At 47.5% G+C, this 23,239-nt stretch overlaps 1 protein-coding gene across 5 annotated transcripts in view; it reads right to left on the bottom strand.

Moving 5' to 3' along the window:
* The window catches only part of dst (dystonin), a 647,938-nt gene that overhangs the window by 153,702 nt on the left and 470,997 nt on the right, over positions 1-23,239 (bottom strand). For all 5 annotated transcript variants that reach the window (XM_070884881.1, XM_070884882.1, XM_070884878.1 and 2 more), the window contains 3 exons: positions 21,066-21,265; positions 14,873-15,368; positions 11,502-12,973 (listed from right to left, as the gene is read on the bottom strand). In XM_070884881.1, the coding sequence (XP_070740982.1) occupies positions 11,502-12,973; positions 14,873-15,368; positions 21,066-21,265 (2,168 nt within the window). The remainder of the gene's footprint in view (positions 1-11,501; positions 12,974-14,872; positions 15,369-21,065; positions 21,266-23,239) is intronic.

Genomic DNA, 23,239 nt, shown 5'->3' with positions numbered 1-23,239 from the left:
GCCCGCTCCCCATAACCTCTTAATCCCTCATCGGTTTTCTGTCTTAAATTTATTCAATGACCTGGCTTCCACAGCTCTCTGAGGCAGCGAATTCCACAGATTTACAACCCTGAGAGAAGAAATTCCTCCTCATCTTAGTTTTAAATGGCCAGCCCCTTATTCTAAGATTATACCCCCTAGTTCTAGTCTCCCCTATCAATAGAAATATCCTCTCTGCATCCACCTTGTCAAGCCCCCTGATAATCTTATACGTTTTGATCAAATCACCTGGTTGACTCTTAACTGCCCTCTGCTGTATTCTCAACCACCACCTTCTCAAGGGCAATTGCCAGTGACACCCACATCCCGTGAGTATATACTTAAAAAGGAAAAAAATTGCAGGAGCGAGTGGAGCTCTTTCAAAGACGATGGGCTGAATGGCATCCATCCATACTGTATGGTTCTATGAGTAGGTGGTACAGGATGAACACTGTGGGAAGAAGCCATCAGTGGAGGTGGGGAGAAACAACAAAAAGAAAAGAAATGAGGCGTGCTTAAAGGAGAGGGAAACGGTCAGTGGATACATCTTGTCCAAAACACTCCCATATTCCGTATCGAGAAAATAATCCATTCATTCTTTTAGGTGTTTGTAGAAGCAGCAATCTGACCGGTGGTGCAGAGTCCCTCGAGTTGACTCACTCATCCCGATGACTGTCCGGTGAGCTCACTGATTACATCATTAATTCCTCCCCGAGTGAATCCATAGGAAACAGTGGGGGCCACTAAACCAGGAACTAGCTTGAGCTGCCGGACACTGGGAAACCTTGCGACCAGCTGGAATATCCGCATTCCTCCAGCCCCATTGTCCAAAAGTCCCACCGCTCCGAATGGGCTCTCGGACAAGTCTGAAGTCACGTGACTGACACCCAAACCACTTGTCCGCAGCGGCGGGTCTGGCCTGCCTATAAAATTGGTCACTCCTCTCTTTTCCTACATTGATGCAAAGAGTACATTGAACAAGAAGCAATCCATCCCGGAATATCCTTTCCCCTTTAAGGATATGTCGTAAGGGGGATTTTGGAAGAAAGAGTTCATTTACTAAAAATATCCTTCTGACCGGTGACCTCACAATCCAGAAAATCCAAGTCCTGGACAGGAATTTCTTTCTTTGTAAGGCTTACATTTCAGCCCAGGGTTATCAAGCCAGGTTACTGAAAGCAAACTGTCAGCACATATTGTGCAGCAAGCTCTTCTTAGGCACGTATTAGTCACATTCTGACAGTAATGTCTGCTGGATACTCTGAGGGAATCAGAACTTCCTCTACAATGTATCCGCACAGCTACGTGTGCCAAGTTTATTGTGGGAACTAATTATGTCATGCACAAGGTTAGTAGCACCATTTTTCTGATATATTATAAATATATTTACACGTACATATCATCATCATAGGCAGTCCCTCGAAATCGAGGAAGACTTGCTTCCACACCCAAAGTGAGTTCTTTGGTGGCTGAACAGTCCAATACGAGAGCCACAGACCCTGTTACAGGTGGGACAGACATTCGTCGAGGGAAGGGGTGGGTGGGGCTTGTTTGCTGCGCGCTCCTTCCGCTGCCTGTGCTTGAAATCTTCATGCTCTTTGCGTTGAGACTCAAAGAGCTCAACGCCCTCCCGGATGCACTTTCTCCACCTCGGGCGGTCTTCGGCCAGGGTCTCCCAGGTGTCAGTAGTGATGTCGCACTTTACCAGGGAGGCTTTGAGGGTATCCTTGTAATGTTTCCGCTGCCCCACCTTTGACTTATTTGCCATAAAGGAGCTCCGCATAAAGCATTTGCTTTGCGAGTCTCATATCTGGCATGCGAACTATGTGACCTGCCCAGCGAAGCTGATTGAGTGTGGTCAGTGCTTCAATACTGGGAATGTTAGCCTGGACGAGAACACTGATGTTGGTGCGCCTGTCCTCCCAGGGGATTTACAGGATCTTGCGGAGACATCGCTGGAGACCTCAAGACGTACATATACACACACATTAATTCCCGTGTCCCTCCAGAAGGCATGGACTCTTGCTGTGCTACAGTTCCTCCAACACCTCAACCAAGCAGTGATCCTTGACGTGCAAGCCCACTGAATGCTGGCAGGCTATTGCACTGTGGTGGCATCGCGGCTGAATCTGAACCTGTCCTCGCTCAATCGCCGCACACAAAGACTCCCAACACTGGTCAATGATTAGTGATCAGGAGTCAGAATCCTGGCTGGTTTCACAAGATAGGTCTGATTCTCCCAATACCTCAGCTGTTTTTTTTTTAAAAAGACAAGAGTCCTGGCCTCAACCACTCCTCCTGGCAACCTGCTCCTGCTCGTCTTGATAGAGCTATATTATCAAACATCTGCACATCTTCACAACCCCAAACCTGTGCCCTCTTTGTGTTGCTGCCCTGGTGTATCCCAGGTAGTTCCCGGCTTTTTGTTTTCTCAATCCCATCATTTCTTGTATAACCTCCTAAAGGTCCCCTCTTGGGCATCTCTTCTTTCACCCTTTGCTGTGGCATCAGCCCTGTGGCCAATGATACCATCCCTACTGCAGTCTTAGCTGTCCCAACACAACCTAGAAACCGTGCTGATCTGTACGGTTATCTTCCAACTGAGCAGGGCGAGGACCCACTGGGATACCACAGTTAAACAACAACAACTTGCATTTATATAGCACATTTAACAATTAAAAATGTCCCAAGGCGCTTCGCAGGAGCGTTATCAGACAAAATTTGACACCAAGACATGCAGGAGATATTAGAACAGGTGACCAAAAGCTCGTCAAAGAGTTAAGTTTTAAGGAGCACCTTAAGGGAGAGAGCTGCGGAGAGATTAAGGGAGAGAACTCCAGAGCTTAGGGCCTAGGTAGCTGAAGGCACAGCCACCGACGGTGAGGTGATGAAAATCGAGAATGCGCAATCGGCCAGAATTGGAGGAGTGTAGAGAACACGGAGGGTTGTAGGACTGGAGGAGGTTACAGAGATAGGGAGGGTTAAGCCATGGAGGGGATTTGAACACAAGGATGAAAATTTTAAAATCCAGAAGTTGCTGGACTGGGAGCCAATGGGTGATCGGGGCTTGGTGCGAGTTAGGACACGGGCTGCCGTGTTTCAGAAGAGCTCAACTTTACAGAGGGTGGAAGGTCATAATTGCATTGGAACCGTTCGATACACTTTCTGAAGAGCATTACTCGCTGTAGTCAATATTCTCAACAACCAGCACTTATCTCGAGTGCAAGTGGGGGTATGTACGCATCGGTGAAGTCCAGGAAAGAACATCTGATCAGTGAAGCTTGTCAGTGCACCCATGGTGTAGCCGCAGACACCATTTACCCCTCGTCTCCCACCGACCCCAAACACACAGCTTCCCAGGAGAGGCAAACCTCACCCTTACAGCTCGGGATCAGAACCAAGGGTCCAGGAAGAGCAACTGCAAACCAGTGGTTTTTTTCATCCCCTTTCATTCAGCCAGAATTGGAGGAGCGGAGCGATCTCTGTGGGTTGTGGAGCTGGAGGAAGTTACAGAGATAGGGAGGAGCGAGGCCATGGAGGGATTTGATTACAAGGATGAGAATTTTACAATCGAGGCATTGCCGGGACCAGGAGCGGCCAGCGAGGACAGAGGGAATGGGTGAGTGAAGCTAGAACACAAAAAAAAAATAACCAGCTGACATATTGGGAGAATCAGACCTATCTTGTGAAACCAGCCAGGATTCTGACTCCTGATCACGAATCATTGAGCAGTGTCGGGGCATCCTTGTGTGCGGAGATCGAGTGAGGACAGATTCAGATTCGGATTCGGCCACGATGCCACCACAGTGCAATAGCTTGCCAACAGGCTCATGTGAGGGAGATGGAGATAACGTTTGGAAAATCTGAAGTTCTCTGCTTGTGATTAAACTTTATACACTATAAAACTGTAGAAACAGGAGTAGGCCATTTAGCCCCTCGAGTCCGTTGCACTATTCAAACGAGATCAGGGCTGATCTGTGTCCAAATTCCATCCACCCGTCTTGGCTCCATAACCCTTCATACCTCTGGCTAGCAAAAACCTATCGACCTTAGATTTTAAATTATTAAGTGAGCTAGCATCTGCAACTTTTTGTGGGAGAGAGTCCTACACTTCTACCACCCTTTGCGGGAAGAAATGTTTCCCGAACCTCACTCCTCAACAGCCTGGCTTTGAGTTTAAGGTCATGTCCCCTCGTCCTAGGCACCTCCACCAGCAGGAAAAGTTCCTTTCTATCTACTTAATCAATTCATTTCAAAATAGGATGAGAAGTTTAAAATCGAAGCAGCGCCAGACCAGGAGTCAATGTAGGTCAGCGAGCACAGGGGTAGGAGTGGGAGGGGTTGGTGGGTGAACAGGACTTGGTGCGAGTTAGGATATCATCAGCAGAGTTTTGCATGAGCTTAAGTTTATGAGGGGTAGAACCTTGGCGGCCAGCCAGGAGTGTGCTGGTAGAGTCAAGTCGAGAGGTAAAGGCACGTGTGAGGGTTTCAGCAGCAGGTGAGCTGAAGCAAGGGTGGAGTCTGGCGGTTACGGATGTGGAAGTAGGCGGTCTTAGTGATGGCGAGGATGTGTGATTGGAAGCTCATCTCGGGGTCAAATAGGACACCAAACTGTCTGGTTCAGCCTTCGTTGCCAGGGAGAGGGATGGGGTCAGTGGCTAGGGAACGGAGTTTGTGATGGTGACCGAAGACAATGGCTTCAGTCTTCCTCATATTGGAGGAAATTTCTGCTCATCCAGTACTGGATGTCGGACTGTGGAGGGTTGGCAGATTTCTTGTGCGTTGGCTGGTGGGGGGGTGAGGGGCGAGAAAGACACCAAGCCCAGTCATCCCCATACCCGATATTTTCCCACCCGCTGTTTCCCAAACCCAGGAATGCTGTCATTAACTACAGCAACCATGCCACTCGCCCGAGGAAACCAGTTAACTTAACAACTTGCATTTATTTAGCGCCTTTAACTTGTAAAATCGTCCCAAGGCACTTAACAAGGAGCGTAATCAAACAAAATTTAACACCGGTCCACACAAGGAGATATTGGGAGAGGTGACAAGGTAGCTTGTCGAAAATGGAATTCCAGAGCTTCGGGTCTAGGTGGCTGAAGGAAGGTCATAGATGTTAGGCCAGCCAGGAAAATATTGGAATAGTAACACATACAAGGATCTGCTCCCTACCTCAGCAAGGTGCTTAGCAGCACTAGCGCTGGCTTTCTATGAAAGTAGAGCAGACAATATTTCTCCTGCATGCTCGTTTCTATACTCACTGCTACACCACCTCTGCCACTAATGATTATTGCAGATATATGATCTGAAAAGCAAGGGAGCTACCTGTGATTCAGTGAAGCACTCTCGTCAAGGTCATGGATTCAAGTCCTGTTCCAGAGACTTGAGCACACAAATCTAAGCTGACACTCCAGTGCAGTGCTGAGGGAGTGCTGTACTGTCGGAGGTGCCGTTTTTCAGTTGAAACGTTAAACCGAGGCCCCGTCTGCCCTCTCAGATAGACGGAAAAGATCCCATGGCACTATTTTGAAGAAGAGTTCTCCACGGTATCCTGGCCAATATTTAACCCTCAACCAGCATCAGGAAAACAGATTATCTGGTCATGATCACATTGCTGCTTATGGGATCGATCTGTGTGCAAATTGGCCGCCGTGCGACATTACAACAAGTGACTACACTTCACAAGTACTTCATTGGCTGTAAAACTCTTTGGGGACTGCCTGAGGTTGTGAAAAGCGCTACAGAAATACAAATTCTTTCTTTCTTTCAAAGCTTGTAGATATTTTGATGGCAAAAAACTATTAGGACCACAATTCAGGAATTCTTGAGTTAATCAAGGACAGCCAGCAGGGAGTTTGTTTCACTAATTTAACAGAGCTTCTCTGAAGAGTTTTGAAATAGTGAGATGGAAAAGGCTATTTCCGCTGATTGGGGAGTCAGTGTCGAGGGATCATTAATCTAAAAATGATCACCAAGGGAACAAGGAGTGAGGCTCAGAGAACATTCTTTACATAGAGGGTTGTTGAAGCATAGAATGCTTTTTGCCACAGAGAGTGGTTAAGGCAGAGGCCATAGTATCTTTAAAATGGGAGACACAAAGAATTATTGGGGACAGAGGGAACTGTAATGTCTGCACCTGTGGCAGAGCTATTGAGTTGGGAGTGGCTTCGCCAGCGACATGATGATCACAAGACTGAATAAATCCCCAGTCAGTTGGGTTTGGGAGATCCACGATGAGGCAGGTGATTGTGAGCCTGGTGGATGAACTGCTAATGTGTAGTGTGATTGGTAAACCTTTTTGCTAATAAACCAACTAATTCTTCATAGCAACGTATTGCTTTAAATTCTTAAGCAAAGAACCCATGAAACAAATACATTACAGGAATAGTTTCAGATTCCTCGAGCAAAGGGGTGGCACAGATATGATGGGCCAAATAGCCTCCTTCTGTGCGGTAAGTCTGGGTTCTATAGTTCTGGTGATTTCCAGGTAGACGCCCGATCATGTAAACACCAAGATGAGAGATGGGGGCGAAAACGCTGTGACATTCTGCAGAGACATTTTTGACCAGAAGCATTAATTACTCCAATAGGCTGATCTCCATAAAAACATGACTACTTTGGTCTCGGACAGAGATGTGGGACTATGACAATGCGTGTTAACCCTTTCCAATCGGGGCCGTGCCAAGGAATGAAGACACTGAATGAAGGCATCAACATTTCCCTATAGGGGAAGGAAAAATCTGAGGAAGTGATACTCGGGTGGCTCCTTCCATCTCCTGAGGAAGGGGAGAGGGGAAATGGGTAGTGATCAGAGAAAGCTGGCTCACCCCTCTTTTAGCACAAAAGTTGCCTCGTCCAGGCAGAGAGAAGATTATTACCAAGGAAGTTTACATTAAAAATATTTAACAAAAAAACGCTTCTTGGGGCAATGGAGAGGGTGCCAATGCCCAGTGAGTGGTGAGGCAGTCTGCTAGTTCTTCCACCAATACAGGTGTGACGTCCAAAATCCGGACCAATCCATGGCGGGGTCGTCCAGAAACCGGAAAATGTTCCGAAATCCGGACTCCCCGTTATATATGTATGTTAATGTATGTACTGTAACACTAGACCACTGAATGTACCTTCACCCTGTATACATCATACCTGTACCACCAGAGGGTGCTACTGCTGGAGATCTAAGGGTCACCTGTACACTGCAGGTAACCAAATATAAAAGGGAGCTCACCTCTTGGTGTCCTCACTTTAGGAACTGCAACAAAGGACTAAGGTCACTGCAATTCAAGTACTATACCCTTACCTCGTGGAGTCATTACTAGAGTGCTTGCATATACTACACCCCCGACCTCCACCCGCCTTGGCCTGACCTCCGGCGGCCCAACCAACCTCCCCCAGCCTGACCGACACCCATCCCCCTCCCCTACCTACCTTGGCCCAGGCAAAGACATACCGAAATCCGGAAATATCCGGAACGGCCTCCGTCCCGAGGTTTCCGGATTTCAGATGTCACACCTGTAATATCAAGTCTGGTTATCGTCTGAATGAATGAGAGCAGTGCACGGACAGTAATGGGACAAGGCCTGAAAGAGAGAGGTTCCATTAAGCACAATATCTAGAAAGAATCACCATGTTATCGAGAAGAAATGAACTTGCAGCCTCAACACATTCCAAAATGTTTTACAACCAATGAATTATTTTTGAAGTGCAGTCGCTGTTAAGTAAGCAAATGTGGCAGGCAATTTATGAACAGCAAGGTCCCACAAACAGCAATGAAGTCATCTGTTTCGGTTTGTGTTGGTTGAGAAATAAGCACTGGGGACATAAGAACTCTTCTGCTCTTCTACAAATACATCCAATTGAACAGAGAAGGCCTCCTACAACACAACACTTGCTCAATACTGCACTGATCACGTCATCAGGTCCAGTTTGGTGATTGGAGTGTGAGCAGGAGCGGCGAGGTCGGAGCGAAGGAGTGGCGAGAGATTGTAGAGCGACGTGATCGGGGCCCAGGAGAGGCGCGAGTTCGGTGCCCAGAAGTGGCAAGGGCCCAGGGACAGCACAGGCCAGCCCACACTGCGATATGTGTGCGCACTAGGTCCATACAGCAGAGCTGGTCTCCAGTCGTCTTGGGTAATCCTTGCCACTGGACCAAGACCTAGCTCTGTCAAGCCCGTGTGGTGGCTGGTGTGCAACGGCCAACACATGTTAAAAAAATCCACGCACAGGCATCTTCCACCCTTCAAGATTTAGTTCGGGACCTGGAATATTAGGTCCTTCATTGAAACACCTGTGAACTTTTTGGCATGGAAGCAAGTCATCCTCGATTTGAGGGACTGCCTATGATGATGATGACTGATCACTCGTGTCAGCCGTGGCTCAGATGGCAGCACTCTTGCCCGAGTTAGAAGGTCGTGGGTTCGATTCCATTCACACGACAGAGACTTGAGCACAAAAATCTAGGCTGACACTCCTACTATCTTTCGGATGAAATGTTAAACCGAGGCCCCATTTGCCCTCTCAGTTGGACCCATGTCACCCAAAGATCACATGCCACTATTTCGAAGAAGAGCAGGGGAGCTCTCCCTGGTGTCCTGGCCAATATGTATCCCTCAACCAACATCATTAAAACAGAATATCTGGTCATTATCACATTGGTGTTTGTGGGAGCTTGCTGTGCACAAATTGGCTGCCGCGTTTCCTACATTACAACAGTGACGGCACTTCAAAATGTATTTCATTGGCTGGAAAGCGCTTTGAGATGTCTTGCGGTCATGAAGGACGCTATATAAATGCAAGAATTTCTTTCTTTTCTCTTGCCGAGGGCCTGCACGGGAGCTTCAACCCACTTTCTTCTGGCTTGGGCAAGAGTGCTATAACTGAGCCAAGATGGCATGAGGCACAAGATGAAGGCCAGCTTCCCCAGAAGATTCAAGGTGTACTGGAAGGCCACCTTGGCAGGATCTCAGGAATATATTCATCCTTGAGATCCAGACCTGCAAAGTAGCCTGGGGGTTCTACTTGGGCGATCAATGAACCTGCCCTTCGTTTTGAAAGCATTTCTTCAGAATCCCTTCTACAGAACTTGCAACGACAGAGAAAGGGGATTTTACTCCCATGATCTTTCCGTGGATCTGAGCAGGAATTCCGACACCTTCACACTCTAACCCAGTTACCGTTCATGTGGACTTGGCTCAGAGTCCATGAAACAAAAAGGAAGCGTGAAATCCCCCCCTCCCCCAAAATATGAGGGTCCATGCGCTTAAAAACCTGACGTTCCTCCCCTCACTGTTATTTCTGCCAGTATTAGGTGCATCGTGATGTACAAATACTTGAGGCAGTCAGTTGCCACTACTTACAAAGAATTTACAGCACACTGGTCTGTGCTGGTGTTTCTACTCCACACAAGCCTCCTCCCACTCTAATTACCTCTACTACCATCGCCCTCATGTCTGCATTCAGCCTCCCCTTAAATGTTGATGCTCTCTGCTTGACCCACTCCATGTGCAAATAAGCTCCACATTCTCACCACTCTCTGTGTGAAGAAATGCCTCCTAAATTCTATGATATTAGTGGCCATCTTATATTTATGGCTTCTTGTAACATTTCCGAGCCATTGTGATGGAAGGTTTTACATCTCTTTCTGGCTGCCAGAAATAAAGCGGGACAGCATAGCTTTTTACAAAGTATTTACAGCACAGAAACAGGCCATTCGGCCCAACAGGTCCAGCCTCCTCCCACCCTACATCATCTAACTCCAACAGTATCCTTCTATTCCTTTCTCCCTCGTACTTATCTAGCTTCCCCTTAAATGCATCAAAATAGCAGGCTGTTCGGTCAGTTGTGTCCCTGGGTGGGCTCGAACCACCAACCCTGCAGTTAACAGTCCAGTACATTGACCTATTGCGCCAGAGAGAGAGAATTCTTCATCCTCTCCTCCCTGTCTGGACCTGAGGATGAAAACGTCCTTTTTAATCCTTTGGCAGGTTGTGTGTAGATGGGCACAGTACCTGCCAAGTGACGGCATGAAGGGGGCGACTCATGCAGGCTTTGTTCACTGAGAAAGATCACAGAGCTCTGATAATGACCAGGGACAAAACTGATTGAACTAGAACTGTGGGTAGTCACCGAGTCACAAATGAGAATTGAACAAAGCAAATGTTAACAACATCCAAGCATTAAAACTTGCTCAGACTATTTCTTGAGATGAAACTTTCGAAGAGACTTTTACGGGACTATGGCTGTTAGTTACTAATGTTCCGAGGAAGGGTCATCGACCTGAAATGTTAACTCTGTTTCTCTCGACAGATGTTCCCTGACCCGCAGAGATTTCCAGCATTTTTTTGTTAGTTATTACTTTGATTAAAAAATGAAAAGTACTAACGAGGAAAATTAACATCGTGATGTACAAAATATCAATCGAGATTGACGCAAAGGAGTCTGGGGAATGTCTCCTTGATGGTGTAGTGGGTAAGCACACTATGGTGCGTTAATTAAGCCATACAGACCAGAAGGCCCCAAGTTCAATGCTCAGCCTGTGCTGAGTTTGCCCGTGGAGCCGAGACTGTACACTTGTTTGCATATGAGGATAGCTTGCTGTGATGTCCTTCCTGGTGGAATCGCCCCCAGGCACTCTCACATGAACAAGGCTCAATGGGGGGAGGTAACTAGAGGACATCCGAGTGTCCATAGAATTGTGCCCCCATTAAGTCCCTGGCCTTCAGGAAAGAAGGGGAAGAAAGCAAAGTAAATCGGAGAAAGGAAGTCGGAGTGGGGCTCGTCGGAGCAGGGAGAGCGAGGGAGGGAGGGAGGGAGGGAGGGAGAGATCAGCTGAGCAAAACCTCAGGTGAAACAACACAAATTCCTCAAGGGACGTGCTCACCAGCCAATTTCTCCACCTCCCATCAGAAAACAGCAATCTCTACTTGTGCCTGGAGACCGATACAAATGAGGTAGAATTACATTTCCGAGTGAATTTGGTCCCGACATTACCCTGATCATTGCTCGCAAATGTGTGGACACTTCAGCTGGCCATTTGTCCATTGATATCTCAGAGCTGCCTTCCACAGTTTCAGCAAAATAACATTCCTGAGTTCAAACCCCACAAACGGAGTGACTCCTGCCAACGAACCGGAAGTATTCCGCGCATAACGGTCAGGTGCCAGATTTTAAAATTAACCTTCGCCACAACGGACAGAGGATTTGAGAAGTGCTCCGGCTTCCCGGCATTTTCCGATTTTTAAAACATTTTCCCGGCTTTTACACCAGCCTGCTCCCTTCCTGGTTTAAATGTATTTTTTTTTTTAAAAGAACCCGCTCCCGTGACTAACTAGCAGCGCACATGCGCAAACCACTTCGTTGGCAGCAGTCGCGTCCCACCACAAATCCACCCGTTAATGGCGTGGAGGTGTACAGAATTACCCGAAGAATTAAATCGGGCAACTAACTGGGCACAAGGCCGAGAGGTAGATTGAGAAATGGCACCGTACCTTGAATGATTCCAGTTGTTGGTTGATGACATCAGTTTCCATTCCAACACTGCCCTGACTCTCCTCACGTTCTTCAGCAATTGCCACCAGCTCGCTGAAAGTCTTGCTTCTACTGTTGAATTCCTCGACACGAGCAAGGGTGGTTTCCACCTGCTCCCGTCTGATGGTCGCCCTGTCCAACAGTTTATTGCACTGTTTGCTTAAAGCATCCAAGTCCCGCTTTAACCCCAGTAAATCTGGGGAACTCGCTGACTCCAGCAGCTGCTTGCTCTCTTTCTTCGCGACTTCGATGCTCGTCGTCAGCTCCTGAAGTTTGACGACGAACCCTTGGATGCCGTCCTTCTGGACGCGCAGACAACCCAGCTCCCTCCCGACGGGAGCCATGCTATCCAGTTCATCGTCGAGGTCGGCAAAGAGGGAAAACATCTCGCGGATCTTGTTCTGAAACTGCCCGATGCCTTGGAGCTTGGTCTCCAAGAAGGAGCACCTCTCCCGCACTTTCTGGCTCACCGACCCGTAATCCTCCTGCAAGGTGTCGGCCTGCCGCAGGAGCAGGGACGTGCCTGCCCCGTCCGAGGTTCCAGCAGCCAATCTCTCAGCAAGGCGCTTGACATTTCCCACCTGCGACGTCAAGGCCTGAAGCGCCTTCTGCTGGGCGTTCATGTTGGTCAAGCATTTGTTACTGTAGGCCTGGGGCCCAAGGGCATCATGGAGCTCAAGTTGCTGTTTGGCTCCGTCTAGCTGCTTCTTGGTCTCTTTGAGGGAATTTTGAAACTCCTTCATGCATTTCGCCATCTCGTCCAGGGAATCCTTTTTGAGGCGCAGCTGTTCAGTGATCAGGTCCACTTTCTGGTTGACTGAGGCCTTCTCACTTTGGATATCACCCAGATCGGCCTGACTCGCTTCGGCCAGGCTGTCGGCGGCGTTATTTAAAGACTCCAACGCCCTCCGATGTTTGTCCACGTCATTTTGTAAAGCTTTAATGTTTGCCAACGCAGACTCGATTTCTGCGGCGTCACTGCAGACCTGCACCCCAGAAGCCTTGGCTTCGCATTCCTGTATCCAGGGCGACAGGTGTTCCACACACTCTCTGTACTTTTGGGCTTTCTGCAAACAGTCCCTCAGCTTCTCCTGCCTGCCTTCGGCCTGCTTGGCCAGCTCTTCCCAGCTGACCCTGAGGGCCCCCAGCCGACCCTGCAGGGCGGCCTTCTCTACCCCCGGCTGCATATTCTGAAGGAGAGCCTCGCCTTCCGCCATAATCATCTCGTAGGACCCAGCTTTCTGGGCCAAGGATTTCCCAAACTCCACCTGCTCGGCAATCAGCAGATGCAGACGGTCGAGTTTCGCAGATATGGGAGCCCTTTGGCCCTGCTCGTCGCACTTCCCACCCATCCAGGCTCGGAAATCATCGAACATCTGCTGAAACTGCTCGGAATTCGCAAGTGCCGACTGAAGTTGATGGACTCGACTCCCTTTACAAAAAAAAATGGCAAAACATTACGTTATGCAATGTGTTGATTCCCCCGCCCAAATAGAACACAGCACAGGAGGCGGGTGGCCTTCCGTCCCATCACATTCCGGTGCCGGCTCTCTGAAAGAGCTATCCAATTTGTCGCACTTTCCCCATATAACTCTATGTCCTTTTTAAGTATGTATCCAATTCCCATTTAAAAGTTACTGTTGAATCTGTTTCCACCACTCTTTCAGGCAGTGCACTGCAGATAACAATTTACATAGAAACATAGAAAATAGGTGCAGGAGCAGGCCATTCAGCCCTTCTAGCCTGCACCGCCATTCAATGAGTTCATGGCTGAACATGAAACTTCAGTACCCCCTTCCTGCTTTCTCGCCATACCCCTTGATCCCCCGAGTAGTAAGGACTTCATCTAACTCCCTTTTGAATATATTTAGTGAATTGGCCTCAACTACTATCTGTGGCAGAGAATTCCACAGGTTCACCACTCTCTGGGTGAAGAAGTTTCTCCTCATCTCGGTCCTAAATGGCTTACCCCTTATCCTTAGACTGTGACCCCTGGTTCTGGACTTCCCCAACATTGGGAACATTCTTCCTGCATCTAAACCTGTCAGAATTTTAAACGTTTCTATGAGGTCCCCTCTCATTCTTCTGAACTCCAGTGAATACAAGCCCAGTTGATCCAGTCTTTCTTGATAGGTCAGTCCCACCATCCCGGGAATCAGTCTGGTGAATCTTCGCTGCGTAAAAATCTTTGTTGTGTAAAAAAAAATTCTCATCTCCCCTCTCGTTCTTTTGTCAATTATCTTTAATCTGCATCCTCTGCTTTCCAACACTCCTGCCAATTTCTCCCTATCGACTCTATCAAAACACATGATAATTTTGAACACTTCTATTACATCTCCCCTGCTATAAGGAGAACAACCTCTCCTCTCCACATAACTGAAGTCCCTCATCCCAGGTACCATTCTGGTAAATCTCCTCTGCACCCTCTCCAAGGTCTTAACATCCTTCCTCAAGTGTGGTGCCCAGAATTGGACATCATATTCCAACTGAGGCCTAACCAGTATTTTATAAAGGTTTAACATAACGAGTTTGCTTTTGTACTCTTATGCCTCTATTTACAAAGCTAACATTCCAGTTTGCTTTTTTAACAGCTTGATCAACTTGTCGTGCCGCCTTCAAAGATTTATGTACCGACATCCCCAGGTCTCTCTGTTCCCGCACCCTCTGTAAAAGTGTACCATTTAGTTTATACTAAATATCTGCCATTCCAAATGCATCAACACTCCTGTATGCTCTTATTTTAACACCAGTTTTATTAAACTCCATTTTATTCGGATTAACTGGTCAGTAATCCAGTAACATTTGCGGTCTCTGTGTTGCCACGCGTGCCTATAGGAGACCGTTCTCACATGATGAGCAATTCATTGTACCCGATAATCTGCAGACTTCTGAGACATAAGAAAACACTATCGTTCTAAGCCCTGCCAGTGGGAACTCCCAGCATTTTTTAAATTAAAATTGCAACCATAAAATATAGGTGCAATTTATAATCTGGTTCAAGGCTCGCAACAGATCATCAGTAAAAAAAAATTTAAATCTAAAACATTAAAACCAACCAAAATAGAACAGAAAATGCTGGAAGTGCAGTGTGGGTCAACAAGCATCTGAGAAAAATAGAACACTTCACACATGTCCCTTCATCACTGCAGTTCAGATACAGGAGCACGTGAAACTGGTTAACCTTGCTCATTCTGGTCCTTTCCAGCACTTTCTGTTGTAATTTCAGATTTCCAATTTTGGCGGCTTTTTAATCCCATTGGCCAACTGAACTGCTGTGCTCTCCCGTAACGCACGCTCTCTGTTTATTCAACGCTCGGGTTAACCTGCTGACCTGCTCTTTCCTCGAGATCGCGGAACGGCTTCAAGACGTTGTCCAACTGGCGGCCGAGCTCGGCCTTCAAGTATTGCTCGCCGACGAGGGCCGAGATCTCCTCGCAGAGTGTCCGGGCCTCCTGCACATGCTGCTCCTCCTGCGCCAGTTCCGACCGGATTTCGCTGGCCATCTCCAGCTGCCGCTTCACAGCTTGGGGCTGGGCGTCAATAGGTGGCTGGCCGGACAGCTTCACGTCCAGGGCGCTCAGCTTGCCCAAGAGGTCGCGGACGAGGTTTTGATAGCGGGTGCTTTTGACAATGGCCCGATCGATCAGCTCGGACCTGCTCACCAGCTGCCCCGTCAATATGTCCCACTTCAGCGTCACGGCAGCCAGCTGATCGCTCACAGCTCCGCAGGCCGGAGCAGGGTCGTCCGGCCGACTCAAGATGCCTTCGGCTGCTGCTTTCAACCGCTCGTGTTGTGGCTTTCGAGTCTCAAACTCCTTGAGCAGGATCTAGGAACGAGAGAGAGAATAAAATCAACACCAAAGGAGAAAATAGTTCGAGGCGCAGTCAAGGTCAGAGCTCAATCCCAAGCAGCCAATCTCATCGAGAGATCCAAGACTGCAAGAGTGACTTTTAGCTGGTTTTATTGTTACAATATTACCGGAACCCAAATTCACCCCAGGACACGCGTTTGTTGTTTGGACCATCGTCTAATTTATGCAATTCTAAAATTAAGAAACAGCTTAGTGAAAAACTCCTCCAGCAGTATACATTCTGCACCCCTTCCTCGAAATGAATAGATTGGCAATCACATTTATAGCATTAGTGTTGGTGTGATTTGCCTGCTATAGGAATTGTACAGAATTTACAGCACAGAAACAGGCCATTCGGCCCAACTCTGGAATTCTCTCCCTAAACCCCTCCACCTCGCTCCTTCTTTGATGCTCCTTAACCAAGCGTCATCACTTGTCCTACTATCTCGGTGCCAAATTTTGTCTGATAATCTCTTCTGTGAAGCACCTCACGACGTTTTACTATGTTAAAGGTGTTATATAAATTCAAGCTGCTGTTATTATACTTCACACAAGCCTCCTCCCACCCCTCTTCATCTCATCCTTTCCCTTTCGCCCTCATGTACTTACTTAGCTTAAATGTATCTGCTATTTGCCTCAACTACTCCCTGTGGGAGCGAGTTATAAGCAGTGGGTGGTAAATTGTCACAGATCATTTTACTGAAAATTCCTGTTAATTAAAAATGCTTTTAGCATTTGCTTTTTCTTTATATTTGCAGAATATAAGAGAACTTAGCAGTCTCTCCTCACTGTTTGAACCTAACTGTAACTGCGATTGTAAATGACAGATATTTGTAATCTTTTCTCGAGCTGTAAGAATTCTGACCTTGTAAAACACACAAATGTGAAGAGAATGGGATGCAGATAATATTATTATATATCCTTCTCTTGGCATTGTTCTGTTCTTTGACCAGCTGGGCATAAGTTGAAAACACCTGCTCAAAATAGCCGACCCTCTTAACGTGTTTTGAGTGCACCTTTGCAATTGTCGCCTACAGCAATGGGAATGTTGGTGTACTTTGCCTGATATAGGCAGCTGCCCATGATAAGTGTGGGTGGTGTAAGCAGTGGCAACTGTATTTAAATTCAAGCAAACTAGCTTCACGTTACGATATATTACATACCACAAGTAACTTAATTCAAATGGTAAAAATCACAAGGGTGCACGTCTTGGAAAGGAATTCCAGAGACTCTGATGCAAGCCACACAATCCTTTGTGCACCAATTCGGAACCTCCCCGACAGCTAGTCTACAGGTTCTATCTGACCACAGGCTACAACTCCAGCATAAGGAGTGATGTAACCCTTGTGTTCACAATGAAGCAGACCTTAAAATGGGCAAGGAAAGTGTAGGGTGAGAACTTTGCACCCTCGCAATCTTAAGATCAGACAAGTAGTACATATAAGATAGTCACTAATAAATCCAGTGCAGAATTCAAGAGAAACTTCTTCACCCAGAGAGTGGTGAGAATGTGGAACTCACTACCACAAGGAGTAGTTGAGGTGAATAGTACAGATGTAGTTAAGGGGAAGTTAGATAAGCACTTGAGGGAGAAGGGAATAGAATGATATGCTGATGGATTTAGAGGAGGCGGCTCGTGTGCAGTATAAATATTGGCATGGACCAGTTGCGCTGAATAGCCTGTTCCTGAGCTGTAAATACTTGGTGATGTATTTATTACCAATATATTGAAATACCACTGATCTTGTCAGCTGAACCCACCACACTCTCCAATATTTGAATAGATAGTATTGTCTCCGCTCCCTCCCAACGTATTGAAAACACTAGGTTTCTGTGTCTGAACCGAGATGAAATGCGTGCTTCAACTCAGACCTTAGACTGACTGAGACCCTTACAAATGATGTGACTGCTGAATCACCTACACTGGAGCTTACGGATACAGTCCCCACCACTTACACTGGCCACACTTACTGTGAACAGCTGCCTATATCAGGGAAATGGCGCTGACCATCTGCCATTAAATTAGGATTCAATTACAAGGGCCTTAAACCTTATTAAGTGTGCCAACCATTTCAATATGTACTTTCTGATTTAAAAATCTCTACTGGTTTCAGGCAAAGAGAGATCTTCGAGCAGTTTCAATCAGTTGTTCCGCAACTCGTTAAAGTGCGATTACCTTAGTGATGAGGTTCTGGATAACTGCCGACAATTGAGAGGCGGTTGCTGAATGGAGATCTGTTACTTTTAAATATGTTGCTTTCTTTGCTTTTTGATTTTGCTGCCCACCCCGTATAGCGGGCGGGTGCGCGACGACACCCTCACTCCCGGTGAGCGAGTGCGCGAGGACACCCTCACTCGCGGTGAGCGGATGCATGGGGACTCCCTCACTCCCGGTGAGCGAATGCATGAGGACTCCCTCACTCCCGGTGAGCGAATGCATGAGGACTCCCTCACTCCCGGTGAGCGAATGCATGGGGACACCCTCACTCCCGGTGAGCGAATGCATGGGGACACCCTCACTCCCGGTGAGCAAATGCATGGGGACACCCTCACTCCCGGTGAGCGAATGCATGGGGACACCCTCACTCCCGGTGAGCGAATGCATGGGGACACCCTCAATCCCGGTGAGCGAATGCGTGGGGATTCCTTCACTCCCGGTGAGCGAATGCGCGAGGACACCCTCACTCCCGGTGAGCGAATGCGCGAGGACACCCTCACTCCCGGTGAGCGAATGCGTGGGGACTCCCTCACTCCCGGTGAGCGAATGCGCGCAGACACCCTCACTCCCGGTGAGCGAATGCGCGAGGACACCCTCACTCCCGGTGAGCGAATGCGCGAGGACACCCTCACTCCCGGTGAGCGAATGCGCGAGGACACCCTCACTCCCGGTGAGCAAATGCGTGGGGATTCCTTCACTCCCGGTGAGCGAATGCGTGGGGACACCCTCACTCCCGGTGAGCGAATGCGTGGGGACACCCTCACTCCCGGTGAGCGAATGCGTGGGGACTCCCTCACTCCCGGTGAGCGAATGCGTGGGGACACCCTCACTCCCGGTGAGCGAATGCGTGGGGACACCCTCACTCCCGGTGAGCGAATGCGTGGGGACTCCCTCACTCCCGGTGAGCGAATGCGCGCAGACACCCTCACTCCCGGTGAGCGAATGCGCGCAGACACCCTCACTCCCGGTGAGCAAATGCGTGGGGATTCCTTCACTCCCGGTGAGCGAATGCGTGGGGACACCCTCACTCCCGGTGAGCAAATGCGCGAGGACACCCTCACTCTTGGTGAGCGAATGCGTGGGGACACCCTCACTCCCGGTGAGCAAATGCGCGAGGACACCCTCACTCTTGGTGAGCGACAGGGACTGTATTTAGACTCTGGCGGGGGAGCAGTGGAGTTGAGCTTTAGCATCATCAAGGCATCTTGGAAAGGAATTCCAGAGGCTTACGGACCAGCCCTGATCAACAACGCTTTGAGAGAGAGTTCTGAATATCCCCAGGAATGTGGAGTGCTTCTCTTCTTCACTTACGATCTTTTGATTTGTATGTTTTTGACATTATGACTTTACTCTCTCCAATATTCACTGGAGACAAAGCAAGCACTCGCACTTTGGAATAACTCAAGGGGAGGTCAACAGAGATGCTGAAGATAGTTTTTAAAGTTAAGAGGAGAGACCAGAGAAATTTGAGACTCTTTTCATTGGTACTCACTCACCGACATTTGCTCCCGGTTAAGCAATGCCTCAATTTTTAAATTCTCAAACTTGTTTTCAAATCTCTCCAAGGCCTCACCCCTCCCTATCTTTCTAATCTCCTCCAGCCCCACAACCCTCCGAGATAACTGCGTTCCTCTAATTGGAGCATGCCTGATTTTAATCGCTCAACCACTGGCGGCAATGCCTTCAGCTGCCAAGGCCTTAAGTTCTGGAATTCCCTCCCCAAACCTCTTCGCCTCTCTTTCCTCCTTTGAGACGCTCCTTAAAACCTTCCATCTACCCTAATATCTCCTTATGTGGATCGGTGTCAAATGCCATTTTATAACATACATAAGAGATCATAAGAACATAAGAAATAGGAGATGTAGGCCATTTGGTCCCTCGAGCCTGCCCCGCCATTCACTAAGATCAAGGCTGATCTGATCTTGGCATCTCTGGGGTAGAGAATTTCAAAGATTCACGATGCTCAGAGAAGAAATTCCTCCTCATCTCGGTTTTAAATGGGCGACCCCTTGTTCTGAAACTATGCCCCCTAGTTCTAGATTCCCCCATCAGGGGAAACATCCTCTCTGCATCTACTCTGTCAAGCCCCCTCAGAATCAATAAGATCACCTTTCATTCTTCTAAACGCCAATGAGTATAGGCCCAATCTGCTCAACCTTTCTTCGTAAGACAACCCCTTCATCTCAGGAAACAACTTCGTGAACCTTCTCTTAACTGCCTCCAATTCAAGTATACCCCCTCCTTAAATAAGGAGACCAAAACTGTACGCAGTACTCCAGGTGTGGTCTCACCAACAGCTGTACAGTTGTAGCAGGACTTCCCTGCTTTTATACTCCATCACCGTGAAGCACCTTGGCACGTTTTACTAAGTTAAAGATGGCATATAATTCCAATTTGTTGTTGCTGAACAAAGAGATCTGACAAATGTGTGGAAAATGATGAGGGCTTTTGAAAAGGTAAATTGGGGGGGGGGAAAACTGTTTCAACTGGTCAGTGAATCAGTAGCTAGAGGACAAAGAGTTAAGAGATGGAATGGTTAGGAGAATTATTTTTTATATGTAGAGCATTATTAGAATACAGGATGTCCTACCAGAAACAATGATGGAAGTAGAATTCTTAACAGCTTTTAAATGGGAAGTGGGTAAATGTTGAAGGAGAATTTATAAGGGGAAGGGGCAGAGGAGTGGGATGAAGTCGAGTGCTCTTTCACAGAGCTGCATGTGCATGATGGTCGAACACCCTCCTTGTGTGCTGTAAAATTCTATGACTCTAAAATATAATTGTATTCCAGGTATTAAAGAGACACACACAGATAGATACCAATTCATCATCAGGGACAATGGAGCAGCATGTGCTAATACAGTGCTTCTCTTACTCACCAAGAATAATGAGCAACTCCTGCTGATAGCATAACAAAAGCAAGGAATGCCTCTGCTTGGAGATGGCCCCTACTTTGCGCAGGGACGGACAGTTTTCACAGTGCCCCTACTCTCAGTATGTGGCGTAAAAAAAATGTTCTGGTATATACAAATTTGCTAAAGCTGTTGAATGGGCAGTTTTCCATTTTTATCTCATCATTGCTACTTTAATCATGTAAAAAATTTTTTTAAACAATTGATATTTTCCCATTGGCCAGTAATGTAGAGTCATACAGCACAGACGGAGGCCATTCAGCCCATCGTGCCTGTGTCGGCTCCTTGAACGAGCTCTCCAATTTGTGCCACTCCCACTGATCTTTCCCCATAGGCCTTCATATATTTTTTGTTCCCAAGTATTTATCCAATTGTCCTTTAAAAGTTATTATTGAATCTGCTTCCACCACTCTTTCAGACAGTGCATTCCACATCACAACTCACAATTCTCCTCAACTATTTTGATTTCAAGAGAGATGCCCATGCCATAAAACTAACACCAATTAATAATTGTTAATGCCAGTGAATAATGTCACTTCTTACCTGAACTTGTTGTTTTTGATTATTCAGCATATGTGGATCAATGGAGAGTGGTCCAAGCACGTTCATCATTAGTTCCTTTTCAATAAGCCACTGGCTGAGCTGTGCCTCTGCTGTTTCAAACTGATTGAGGAAACTGGATGACTCCTCCAACCTCTGCTGCCGTTCCGTGCTCGATTGGCTGACCTGTTGCCATTTTGAATCTAAAGACAACAATATTGAAAATGCGTGTTTTTTTAAAACATTTCTTTACCAACAAAATGTTCATAAAACACACCAGCAAAGGTCTTCAGAATGGAAACACCATTCGGCGTTAAATGGGCCACTGCTCTAGTTGGATGAAAATACTCGTAGAAACGGAGGGCGCACACAGAGTGCGCGAGCAAAGAGCAAGTGGGCGAGTGCCCAGTGAACACAGAGCGTGAGCAAGCATGTAGACAGTGAGTGCCGAGAGTGAGCAGAGAGTGGGATAGAGCATGTGCAGAGTGAGCAGAGAGTGGGACAGAGCACGTGCAGAGAGTGAGATAGAGCACATGCAGAGTGAGCAGAGAGTGAGTGCGCAATGAGCAGGGAGTGAGATAGTGCACGTGCGGAGAATGAGCACAGAGTGAGCAGATAGAGCGAGCTAGAGCACGTACAGAAAGTGCGTGCACAGAATGTGCGTGTGCAGAAAGAGCGAGACAGAGTGCGTGCAGAGAAGGAATGAGAACGTGCTCAGAGAGAGGATGTGGAGAAAGTGGGAGCACAGAACGAGTGCACGGAGAGGAAGCGTACACACACACACATACACACACACACACAGAGTGATAGTGAGCGGGGGGGGGGGGGTGCGAGGAGCAGGTGGAGAGTACATGGGGGTGAGGAGCAGACAGAGTGTACATGAGGGGTGAGGAGCAGGCGAAGTGTACATGGGGGGGGGGGAAGGGGTGAGGAGCAGGCAGAGAGTACATGCAGAGAGAAAGAGAGAGATCGACCACGCAAGAGCGGAGACCAAGCGAGCGTGTGACATAGAGTGAACGACAGAAGGAAAGTGCACAAGGCATAGAGAGAGAAGTTATTGATGGCCAATAAAGACTGAGAACATACATGAGAATGCAAAGGTGGAGAGAGCAAGCAAGAGCATGAGATTGAGAATAAATATGCCCTTTGCATATTTTCTTCATTTTTTTTAAATAATTCATTCACGGGATGTGGGTGTTACTGGTAAGGCCAGCATTTATTGCCCATCCCTAGATGCCCTCGAGAAGGTGGTGGTGAGCCTGCCCCTTGAATCGCCGCAGTCCGTGTGGTGAAGGTAATCCCACAGTCCTGTTTCCCAATGCCCTCAATAAATCCAGTCTTGAAAAACAGGCACTGTGGGGCAACTCACAGGCTGAACCCAAGAATTTCTCTCCACAGTCTCTGGACGTAGCTATCGGGAACCATACTGAAAGACTATTTTGTGAATCAGGCTATCAGGGGGCATCATCTACCTATCGAGAAAAAGGCAAGTTCTCCACAGAAATGAGTGCTTTCTTTATTTAATGAAGCTCGACAACAAGCGGAAGCAGGAAAGTGAAGGTACTGAATATAGTGACTACTTTCAACTGTGTAGGCAGTTCTGGAAGTTTGGTGTGGAAATTACAATGGGGGAGAGAGAATGGGGACCTTTAAACAATACAGGCAAGAGGGATTGCCATGGGAATGGAGCTCAGCACCATTATGTCCCTGATAGCAACATGTCTAAAAGGGACTTTGATCCCAAGATTTTCCCATTTAGTAATCAAGATTTATCCAACTACTGTGTGAAGAACATGAACCAAATGGTTTAAATAATTAATGATCTGCACCATTTATACCAGACGGAGAAGTCTCTCCAACGGGGACATTAGTATAAAATGGCCAACAGTTCTCAAATAATGGCTGGTGTCTCCCACTATCCACTTGTACATCGGTACACCTCCCAATATCCGGGAATGTTTGGTGCTGACAATGGATGCACTGATTAGAAATATATCCCATACCCCAGCCTACCTCACATCAATAATTCATCAAAAACTAACATGTAGGAAGAAAGCTGCACGAGTTTCAGAAATTCACCTGCGTTGTCAAGCTCACTTTCAGTTTAGCATACAACTGACTCAGCAGAAAAAGGAATCCCGCTCCACTGAACATATTTATCGTTTCAAGTCACATCA

This window comes from Pristiophorus japonicus, chromosome 7, assembly GCF_044704955.1.
Source record: "Pristiophorus japonicus isolate sPriJap1 chromosome 7, sPriJap1.hap1, whole genome shotgun sequence".
NCBI classification, from domain to species: Eukaryota; Metazoa; Chordata; class Chondrichthyes; family Pristiophoridae; genus Pristiophorus; species Pristiophorus japonicus.
Note: the sequence above shows the minus strand (reverse complement) of the source record. Positions and strands in the feature narration are given on the sequence as shown.